Raw genomic sequence first — 12283 nt, forward strand, 5'->3', positions numbered from 1 at the left:
GGTGGATGCAATTACACAGCTAATGCAATCCACTGCAAAAACACACTACCTTTGTGAAGTTGTGAGTGTTCAAATCAGGTGTTGGTGCAGCTCTACGAAATATTATATGCACACAGGAAAGAAGGAAGTGAATAGCTTAGAATATAATGCAATAACCAAACCACAAACAGTGACCTATAAAATTACCATAGAGTAACACTCCTCTAACGCAGTCTCAATAAAAATTAAAAGCTTTCCGTGGTAAGTTCTTGCCAACAGAGAGATATATTTGACACCTTTTAAATCATATTTTGTCCATCTCCATCTCCATCTCTAACATTCAGCCACTAGATGTCCCATTATCCCATTGCATTCACTTCACAACAAGTCGTTGCCAGGCACTTACCATCAATCTCATCTAATTTATCCGTTTTTTTCCACACTAACAGACGACCCAGAGATACCATGTGATACCAACTTCGTTATACTATTGGCCTTGTTAAAGGTGGGAACCAAACGTCAGATATCTTCCACAGAGATAAAAAAAACATTTATTTTGATTATTTATGATTAATTCACAATCATAATATTTTTTTTCAGGAAAAAGCCATACTTTTTATTTTTTTAATTTTAGTTAAAAAATATTTGTCTATGTAAAAATGTTAACAATAAGACCTTTAACACCATATATAAACATTAAGTAAGGGATAATGTACAGCGAGACGGTCATTGTTGTGAAATAAACCCCTACAGGGCAATGCCGCACCTCAACACAGAGTGTTTTATTTCACAAAAATGACCCGTTGTACATTATCCCGCTTATTACACAGCTACTTACTTAAGAACTCAATAATTTGACACAAAAACAGTCCTCCAGAGTCAGAGATCAGAAGTGCACCCATAGCAACGGTCTGTTATACATAGCAACAATCTGCTATAAAGAAATAACAAGCCGTAGAACGCCTGATTGACCAGAATCGAGTATTCAACAAAGCCATGTACTAACAAGTAAAATCAGCTTTTCAGAGCCAGTCACCACACACTGATCTTAAGGCTTGTAATCCCTTACTTTGCTTGCCTTGGTGGCCTCTAAAGGGGCTTTTCAGACTGATCAGATCAATAAAACATTCGCAAGTACACACTCAGACTAACAGCTCCCCACACACTAATCACGATTAGAAAAGAGCACAGACTAATCCATTTGGCTTGTAATAATGAAATGTACCATCACATATGATTACAACCAGGTCCTCCATATGTGGCCCCTCACACATCCACTTCAACACACCCACACACACCGTCACGACAGCAACAAGGTCAGCATGCTGAACAGAGGATTGCATCCTGTGATGGTGTGTCACCATCGGGGTGACCAGTAACATCACATGAATAATTCAAAAGGTGAGGCAGCACATGAAGCTGTGAGGACAATGGGTAGGGGTGTGTTTTGGGGTCGGGTGAGGGGGGGCAAAATCTATGAAGGGGAGGACAGAAAAAGAAGTTGGATGAAATAAGAATGGAGGATGGAGGGAACTGCAGGACTAGCAGAGAGGGAGGGTGTGGCTGGCTCTCCAAAAAGAGCTGGTGGTGAGGGGAAAGGTGAGCGACATGGAGGAGGAGGAGGAGGAGGAGGAGGAGGAGTAGGAGGAGGAGGAGTGTCTCTGGAGAGTGTGTCTGGGTGAGTGGGTGAAAAAAAAAAGAGAGGAGTGGGGAAAGAAATGGGGTGACAAGAAGGGCGCTCAAATGGAGGGGCAGGGTAGAGGAGATCAAACCCAGTTGCCATGGCAACAAATGAAAGCTGATGTAGGGGTGAGAGAGGGAGAAAAAGAAGAGAGGAGGGGGGTTAATGAAAGTATGAAGCATTTGAGACACATCAAAAGAATACTAATGTGAATCCACCCACCACACCCTCCTTAGTAATACAAAAAATTAATATGTAACATATGCAGAAATGCACACACACATGAGCACAGCTGCTGGCCAGATGTACCACAGAGAGGGACAGACTATGAGAGGGAGAGGCAGATAGAATTTTTTTTTTTAAATGAGAGAAAGCTGTGGAAATTAATTGAGATAAATAGACTAAAGAATAAGTAAAAAAGACAAAAAAATTGTGAGAAATAGAGATCTACAGATGTGAAGAGATGAAATGTTGCCAACACATACTTGTGTATTTTCATCTATTCATGCTTGTTCTCGGTGTAAATATTTTCTATACTTACATCCAATGCAAAGTTTGATAGTAAAGCCAAGAACTACAAATTGACCACAACTTTTCTTCTTTGAATTTTGATCCTTGTGCTCTATTTGGTTGTGATCTTCTCTAAACTTGCTATGGATGTCACAACGTGGTGATGAAGTGCAGTAAATATAGATGTGTAAAGAGAGGAGGTGTTGACGAACAGAGATGATGAATTAAGAAGATGGAGAGGCGAGGAGAGAAACGGATGAACGAGAAGGGAGATAAGAGCTGAAGTAGATGTATGACCTGTTAGTTTTAGACCTGTGGTTGCAACACCCTACTGAACACACACCAGCACACAAACACACAGGTGTATTCATCAGTGCCACCTCTAGCTGCTTCCTCCTCCACCAGGATGTCAGGCTTTCGCAGACGCCAAGCCAAGAAACGCAGACACAACAGAGACGCAGCAACAAACAAGAGCAGTAATTAATATACGACTCATTTTTCCTTCTGACTCAGACACACACACACCAGGGTTCTGTGTAATTTGCCTGTAATCCCATTACTTCAGGGGGTGGATTGCCTTTTTTAAATTCAAAAGCATCACACATTTGGCTAAATGTCAATCTATGGGGAAATCATGTTTAGCAGCAAATTTAATTCACATTTAGAGTCGATGAATTACTCAGTCCTTGGCACACTCATGCATATGCAAGAACAGATACAAATGAAGACACACAGGTATATACATACACACACACACACACACACATGCATACAGATGTAGTTACCTATGTGGAGTTTGCGTCAGTGTCTGTATACAGTTTGTGAGGCAAACCAGCTTCCTCTCCTCTTCTGTCACTCGTTCTTCTTCTATGTGCTATGTGGATCTCTTGACACGGTACCAGATAGGCAACCGTCTCTCTCTCTCTCTCTCTCTCTCTCTCTCTCTCACTGCAGTGCAGTCCCACCCCCACTCCAACACTACAGCTGGAGAAAACCTGGATCACGGACCAACCTTGCCATGGATCCGGACTCACCAGTATAAAGTACAACTAGTGGTGCTAGCCAGGGAGGATGGCATGATGTCATCCTCCACACATGCGAAGCAGTGACCACGTACAGGTGCGTCCATCTCGATTTAAAGGCACACTGAGATTAGAGAGAGTATACCTAGCCTGGAGATAAGAGATAAAACTGCTCTGTGTTATCAGCCTCATCTAACATCAGGGCTCATCAGCACTTTAATCAGAGTCGGGACGTCTGGTGGCTCGACCCAAAGGTCACAGCACAAAAGACAGGCATTGAACCAGAGGCCGCCTGGAAGGGAGGAAATTGATTGTACCGCATCACGGCATGATACCGTTCGGCAGTGAGTGAAGTACATCAGATTTGTACTTAATAAAGAATCAATGGTCTCTACAATGTAGACATTGGCTGAGTGCTGAATCCTCGAAAACAGAGAGCCCCTAAAAAACATCATCAGCAGGACAATGAAATGATTCATTAATGCACTGCTGTTCTAAGTGAATGCCATACTCAGCGTGCAAAGAGGCATCATGCTGAACACTGATGAAGATGGGTGAAATGTCCTTGAATTAATAAGGCGTTTAATTGGAATGCTGTCCTGCTCATCATTTTTTTAATGAGTTAAAAGAGGCAAAAACTGCAAATATGGTTCTTTAACCAACTACAATCAACTCTATACACTGTATTTGAAACGTGCTCAGTTCAGTTCAAACCGTTTCTGTATGTAAATATGCTCTTAAAGGAGCAGTGTGTAGCATTTCAGGGGATCTATTAGCAGAAATGGAATATATAACTATGTTTTCATTAGTGTATAATCACCTGAAACTAAGAATCGTTGTGTTTTCTTCAGCTTAGAATGAGCGTTTATATCTTCATAGGGAGCGAGTCCTCTTCACGGAGTCCGCTATGTTGCTCCGCCATGTTTCTACAGTAGCCCAGATCGGACAAACCAAACCCTGGCTTTTACGATACCAGAAGGCCACCGTAGTTATCCGATACACTTGTGAAACTGCAGTAACGTGAGCCACAGGGTGCAAAATCGTGGTACCGCCAGCCACCGTCTGACTTCCGTTGCTCCTAAAGTAGTGTTATTATGGTAAGGATGGCCTCTGAGCGAGGCGAACAGTGTTACCACGGTTTTGCACTCGGCGGTTCACGTTACCGCAGTCTTGGAAAGGGAGGAGTGAGCGGAGGGGTACTCAGTTGGTTGAAATCTGCAACTACACCACTGGATGCTGCCAAATCCTACACACTGTGCCTTTAAAGGGGTCTATATAAATATGTTTACCAAAAGTTCTTACATTTTACAAATTAAACTACATATATACAAATACACATTAGTTCATTTGAGGGATTAGAGGGAATATTTTCACCTTTTACCTATGAAAACTATCTTGAGCTCCATCAGTAAATACTCAAATTATTACTATTTGGTTTTCAAATAAGTCGTATATCTATATAAATGCTCAGTCTGCTTACTTTTCTGCACCCAAGTTAAATACGCCAATATTTTAACAATAAAAACACAAAGCAAAAAATAATTGTATACTGATAATAGCTGAGCTCCTTAAACAAACTCCTACTTTTTTGTTTGGACAAATTTACATTGAGCCTGATTTTTCATGTGACAAAGTTGACCTTATCTTGACCTTATCCTGTGTTTCACTCTGTTTGCTGATGTTGCTGCTTTGACACCTGAATTTACCCCTGGGGATTAATAAAGGTTCATCTTATTTTATCTTATCTTATCTTATCTGCAAGATGGCATATTGACAGATGGATTAACAGAGAGGGATACATTTTTCAATGGACAGATATAGTGATGATATTCATAGCTTATGGAGCTGGCAAGACGTCACATGTGCAGGCAGATGGTTGAGAGTTATGGTGGTAAAACAGGGTACTTGCAGTTAATGCTACCACACTCTTTATCTATAGGGCAGTTTTCTTAAAATGTACAAAGTACATTACAAAAAATGCAGTTGGTTCATGTCATGCCCTGCTGAAAATGTCTCCCTGATACATCTCGAGGGTCAAAGTATGTTTGAAGTGACAGAAAACACCCTGCTCCAATTAAAAGCACATGAAAAAGCCTAACATGAGAAAAGACTTCTGAATGCAAATAATAGCCATTACGCCTCAAAGTTTCTCAGAATAAAGCCATTACACCTGAGAACGGCAGCATGACTTAAGGCCTGTGTAAAATAATTGGCAGCACCCGCAGGGAGCAACGTGTTAAATGTGTGTGGGCAGAGTTAACAGAACAAGAGAGGCTAGGGGATCAAATAAAATAAAGGAGGGAAATCAGAATTTCAGTATGTCCTTTACAAGCAACCCTCAGGGCTACAATCATCTGTCTCTAATAGCACTTTCACACTGTCACTATTTTTCTTGCTCTCTCTCTGCCTTTGGCTCTGAATTTATTCCCTTAGACACACACACACACACTCACACACACACTCACAGACAGATTTGTGGCACTGAGGACTGGGTAGAGCGCGTGCCTGCTGCTCTGGCTAATGTATGACTCATGTCCCCCATCTATTCCACCCAGACCCAGGGAGGACAGACCCATACGCAATACATCAAGCCCCCAACACACACACACATTGATGCGCGATGAAAGGAAAGACATGCACACATACATCCTGACCCTACATGTATAAATATGCCGTATATGGTTACCTTCACGCACCGCATACTGTTACATTAAGCATCAGGCTGCAGCAGTTTCAGTAGCATTTACTGTTTGTTGCATGTGCTGAATCATCACTGTGCTTCATGATCAATACCATTTTAGTACAATTACCCTTTGCAGCAAACACAGTAGATCTCATGACCCTGAAACCGAGACATTAACACCGACAGCTTCAACAAACAAACACAATTAAGAAGACATCGCTTTTGTTCTTGAAAACCAGAGTGACATTGTGCTGACTGCAGCATTGTAGTCGGTCGCTAACATTAAAACATGCCTTTCTAGTCAGTTTATACAGGAATTTGAATGTGAGGCTATGACAGCTTTAGATTTTAGTGCTAGTTCAAGCAGTGTGGCAGTACTTCACCTGAGTCTGCATTAATAGTGCTGGACTGGTATATTAGATAAGGCTGCAATTAACAATTATTTTCTTTATTTATTAATCTGATTATCTGATTATTTTCTCAATTAATCGATTAATCATTTGTTCTGTAAAATGTAAAAAAAAATAGTGAAAAATGCCAGTCACAAATTGTCAGAGCACAAGGTGACAAGGGCTGCAACTAACGATTATTATTTTCTCAATTAATCGATAAGTTGTTTGGTCTGTCAAATGCCAGGAAATTGTGAAAAATGTCATCAGTGTTTCCCAAAGCCCAAGATGACGTCCTGAAATGTCTTTTTTTGTTCACAACTCAAAGATATTCAGTTTACTGTCATAGAGGAGTTAAGAAAGCAGAAAAAACTACATTAAAGAAGCTGGAATCAGAGGATTTTGTCTTTTTTTGTCTTAATAAATTACTCACTTGATTATCAAAACAGTTAACGATTAATTTAATAGTTGACAACTAATCGATTAATCGTTGCAGCTCTCAAGGTGACATCATCCAATTGCTTGTTTTGCATGACAAACAGTCTAAAACCAAAAGATATTCACTTTACAATAATATAAAACAGCAAATTATCACACTGGAGAAACTAGAAGTATGGCATGTTGGCATTTTTAACACTAATTAAGGAATTCATTTATCAAAACAGATGTTGATTGACTAATCGATTTATCATTTCAGCTCTAATACGAACCATTGTTATGATATGAAGCCTCAGGTCTTATACAGACCTGCAGACAACAGGTGGTGAGCTTGAAATTTATGTATTTCAGTACAGAATTTGCTTGTAAAAACAGTGAAGACGCGTGTTTGTAGATATTGTTGTAGCCTCCCACTACCCAGCCTGCCACTCTATCAATAGATAAAAGTGTCGCATGTGACAGAAATGACACATCTTTGCTGTGGATCAAGCTCAAGGAAACTCAAGAGGACGATTTGGAAAATAAGGGGACTGCTTCTGAACACAGTTTCTAACGTGGAAGAAACAAAAATAAGTGTGAGCTAGGGAGGCCAAATTAGTTGCAAATCATGAAAATATTCCATAACTGTAGAGGTTGTTTACAGTATTTATACCCATTAGCCCAGAGGTAAAATGTAGCATCAGTTAATGGAGGAACGAATAAATGGTTATTGGATATTGAGGGCAGGAAAAAAGTGCAGCAGACTCTGGCTGCATATGCATCTCTTTTATTGCGATGACGTTTCAGCCCTCAGGCGTTCTTCAAGGAACAAGGGATTGGATATTGGGGCCCTAATCAATGAAACCCTTATGAGCAGGTATAGATAAACAATTATTGTGTTTATAGTATAAGTACAGAGTTGTCATCTAAGGAGCTAGTTAATAGAAAAGAACATGTTTACTGTATATTAATGATGATTAGACCGTAGAAACAGTGTGAGGTTATCTGTGTATCTCTATTCTTTATTTCTACCATCTTTATTCCAGCCTGCTTATCCCTTCCCACAATGAGCAGACTGTGAGGTGATAGAGGAGACGTCGCTGTGATCGGTGTGTGTGCTGTACCAAACACAGAGTCTCTGTCTCCCAGAAATAAAGGATCTGATAGCTCAGCTGTCTGACAGCCTCTCTTGTCTTTGTGGTCCCAACACAGAAGTGGAACAGATCTGATGAGATGTGCAAAAAATCAAACGCCTGCTTTTGTTCCGTTTCCTTTCTCTCTCTGTCTTTCTCATCACAATGTTCCTGTCATCCTTCTGTTTTCCTCCTTTTTTTCCCTCTCGATCCAATTACCTCCTTATTTCCTCGCTCTGTCTATATATTTTATTCTGTTTACGACATGTTGAGTCTATTGATGTGTAAAGTGTACGGGCTGTTTATGGCATGTGCAGTGACTTTGTCCTTCATGTCCTTAAAGCATCTGTGCTGTGTTAGTTGGGTGAAGATGGATGGCTGTGTTCTTTCTGTGTGCATGTGCCTGTTTCACTTGTTTGTGTGTGTGTTAGTGTGCATGGTTGCTGTGTTCCCAGGGGGTTCTGGTGGTGTGTGCAGCAGTCGATAGTTCTGGCTGGAAAGTGAAGTCAGCCATTACTTCAACCTCACTGACTTTCTCGGCACTTGAGGTAGAGGACAAAAGAGTCAAAGGGAAGGGAAGACGGAAGAAGTATAGGATAGATAAAATAGAGCAAGCTATTAATAATATGAGAATACAATCTTTCATCAGGGGTACATATGAGTCAAGCCATAAACCACAGCTACTACTCAGGAGAATCTAAATAGGATACAGTAACTGGCTGTTGATAATTAGGGTATTTAATGTAATGTAATCCAATGTCAGTGTTTCCTACAAGTAATGTAGTCAAAGTAGAGGTGGTGGACTAACCTAAATAGCTACATCAAAGGGAAAATCGACCTAAAGTAAAGGTTGGGCATTATTACGTTTTTTAAACTGGTGAAGCACTGAGGGAATCCTGGACAGTCTAATGCAAGAATATCAGGGTTATTTTGATGAGAAACTTTCCATCCTAACATAGTATTTGTCAGATTTCATAACCTTATCAGCCACAAATGTGGTGCACACCCATAAAGGCAGAGATGGATGCAGCTGGGATCATGTGCTGCACCAATATCCCTCTTTCAGTCCTCTGGTACCCTCTAGTGGACATAATGAGTAATTACAGCCTCTGTTCTTTTGAGAGTCAGACAGAGAAGCACGAGGAGAGATTTTGTTTGTGTATATTTGGATTTTTTCATAGGACTGTCAATCAATTAGAATATTTGATTGCAAATTAATCGCAAATTTTTTATCTGTTCAAAATGTACCTTGAAGGGAGATTTGTCAAGTATGCAATACTCTTATCAACATGGGAGTGGGTTAATATGCTTGCTTTATGCAAATCTATGTATATATTTATTATTGGAAATCAATTAACAACACAAAACAATGACAAATATTGTCCAGAAACCCTCACAGGTACTGCATTTAGCATACAAAATATGCTCAAATCATAACATGGCAAACTGCAGCCTAATAGGCAACAACAACTGTCAGTGTGTCAGTGTGCTGACTTGACTATGACTTGCCCCAAACAGCATGTGATTATCATAAAGTGGGCATGTCCGTAAAGTGCAGACCAGTGGGTACCAATAGAACCCATTTTCATTCACTTATCTTGAGGTCAAAGGTCAAGGGACCCCTTTGAAAATGGTCATGCCAGTTTTCCCCACGCCAAAATTAAGCATAAGTTTGGAGCGTTATACAACCTCCTTTCCGACAAGCTAGCATGACATGGTTGGTACCAATGGTTTTCTAGTTGGATATGATGCCAGTATATTCACTCTAGCTTTAAAACTGAGCCCACTACAACCTCCCAAAGACCGATTGCATTAAAGTGTAAAAGAAATTAGTGGATATATTAGTAGAATATATTAGTGTTTGGGACCCATTTGTAAATTAGATGGTGTATTTAAAGGGGTTTACAGAAATAGAATATAATAGAGTATAACTGTTATATACATAAATACAGCATAAATAGATCCAAATATACATTTAGAACATAAATACTTTTACTTAAAACTATTACACAGGTGAGATGCTAACTGACTGCTTGCCTCATACGAGACAATTGTTTATATCAGGTTAACCCAGGTGGATAAGCTCTAGTTGGGGATTACAGCCAGGTCAACCCACATACATGAATTACATTTTAATAACTACATGGATGCTTTATTTTCTGGAAAATCTTTTGTTTTGCAGCCTCAATAGCATCGATTGTACTCTTCAATAATCCACAATTAAAATGATTATCAGGAGGATTAGAAACTTGAGCTCCTTAACACTCCAAAAAGCTCCTAAACAAATAGTTTTGAACCATGATGGGGTGGGGGATTGAGTGGTATAATTTGAGTTAAGGAAAGAAATATGATCATAGTAAGTGTGGTAAAAGTTTGCACAGTGTGAAAAATGATGAGCTACCATACTCACCAAAAACTTTGCCCAAGAACAGCGTCTTGACCAGGTTGAACTGTGTATCTGAGGCGTCTGGGAGGGTGTAGCTGACTGGAGGGTAATGATCCAACTGAAGCAGTGGGAGAGAGAGAGAGAGAGAGCGAGAGATAATAAATTAGTATCTGCATTTTAAAGAGAGCCTGGGACTAAAACTACTGATCACAGCCTTTTAAAAAGACACCCTGCCTGAGACCTGCATCAGCACATTAAACAAGATGAGGAAGAAGAAGAAGAGATGGTAATTCATTGCTGCCAGGCACTGCAAAGCTACAACACAGCAAAATCAAAAGCTCAATGGCTCCCTCTTGTGGTCCAAACTGTTCAGTAAAGGGGAAACCACTCAGATAATAAACCTGTATATCATTTCCATGACCCAGTTAACTGTAACAAATCCAGATGCTAGAGAACCAGGACTCAAAAGCACCACCACAAAGTAGGACTGAAACATGTTTGTTATCAAATATTAATCCAAGTCTGTGTCTTACTCCCTTTACTTCAAGGATGCCTTGAAGCAAAGCCAGGCATGCCATATATTTACATTGACAGGTTATGCTGCTCAGAGAAGCCAAAATTTGGCATGTGGGTGATACTATACATGTTCCTGGATACATTTTCTAAAAAAGAAGTTTGACACAAGTTGCATCCAGATGGTGGGATGGAAATACTTTACAATAAAGAGAAGATTTAAAATCTCCTATGAACAAGAAAATGTATCATTAACCCCACAAAGATCCACCTGTGTTACATCTTTTATCATCGTTTTGATAACTCTCTTTAAACTAGAACAGTGTTTCCCAAACTTTTTTTCTGGGGACCGATGTTTGAAAAAATTACAAACCATCGCAACCCAATTCACAATAGGCCTTATCTATAAATCATGAGAAGAGCAGATTTGTGCATAAATTGGAACGTTCCTGACCATGTTTACCGCCATTTCTGCATCACCTTATATTATCTTGTATAGGTAAACCAGCCATTTAAGAGAGATATATGTTAAAATCACAACTTTGTTTTATGCGTGTGTTTTTGAAAACACATAGACAAGTTAAATACTTTATAAATGACACCAAATATATGTATTTAGGTGGAGTAAACAGGCTCATTCTTTTCATTTCCTCTAATCAGTAAAACAAGCGCTATATACAGTATACGCTAGCCTTTTATATTAGATTCAATGTTATAAGTAGGCTACAATTATCAGAACAATACGAACATTCAGGCTCCCTCATGTGGCTCAAAGGTGTATTGCAGATATAAATGTTAAAAGATTATGGAAGAAATGTATTTGGCGACCCTAATAAAATCTCCTGCGTCCCACCTGTGGGTCCCCGACCCAGTCTTTGGGAAATGACTGAACTAGAAGAAAAATGCGTGAAAATCCTCATACTGAGTGGGGTCAATATCTCCCTTCATACTATCACGGTTGCTCACAGAAATCACACCAGAACAAATGAAAACCTCTCGTTCATTTCTTTCCCCTCCCTCTTTGTTTAGTCAAACGAGTCACGGCTGAACGCAAACTTAAAAGCGATCCTCCATAATCATCCTGCAACACAAACAGCTCTTCACCAGGACTCCAGATAAATGATCACACATTAATTAACAATATGCAATTTCCAAAAGTCTGCGGTGGGTTCAAAGCCTTTCCCCAAGAACTTAAAATAGAGGGAGAAGAAGCGGCGTGTTTACACTGAGGAGCGTCAGCGGAGACGTGAGAGCAGAGGGGGTGATGGAGAGAGGGAATACACGACTTTAATATCCCTGCAACATAATTAACTTGTTATTGCTGTTTCACTGAAGTTTCTAATTAGCTTGAAGGCTACAGCCGGTGCTATTGATGAGAATCATTTCAACCCCACAAATTGGTTTCTGCGTGTGTTCAAGAAATAAAAGATCCTCCCTTCTCTCTCTGCTCACAGGAGGACTGTATCTCAGTCTGCACGACGCGTACCGACGGCCCGAGCCAGGAGAGAGGAGGTTGATTGAAAACAATGACTGTTGTTACTGTGTGTTTTACTGGAAATTTCCTCCATTG

The 12283-nt window shown here is 40.0% G+C and overlaps 1 protein-coding gene across 1 annotated transcript in view; it reads right to left on the reverse strand.

Moving 5' to 3' along the window:
- cntnap2a (contactin associated protein 2a) overlaps positions 1–12283 on the reverse strand; it is a 396601-nt gene that overhangs the window by 8051 nt on the left and 376267 nt on the right. Inside the window, exon 26 of the mRNA XM_037756451.1 lies at positions 10225–10318. Within this exon, the coding sequence (XP_037612379.1) occupies positions 10225–10318 (94 nt within the window). The remainder of the gene's footprint in view (positions 1–10224; positions 10319–12283) is intronic.

The sequence above is a fragment of the Sebastes umbrosus genome, chromosome 21, assembly GCF_015220745.1.
Source record: "Sebastes umbrosus isolate fSebUmb1 chromosome 21, fSebUmb1.pri, whole genome shotgun sequence".
Classification (NCBI taxonomy): Eukaryota; Metazoa; Chordata; class Actinopteri; order Perciformes; family Sebastidae; genus Sebastes; species Sebastes umbrosus.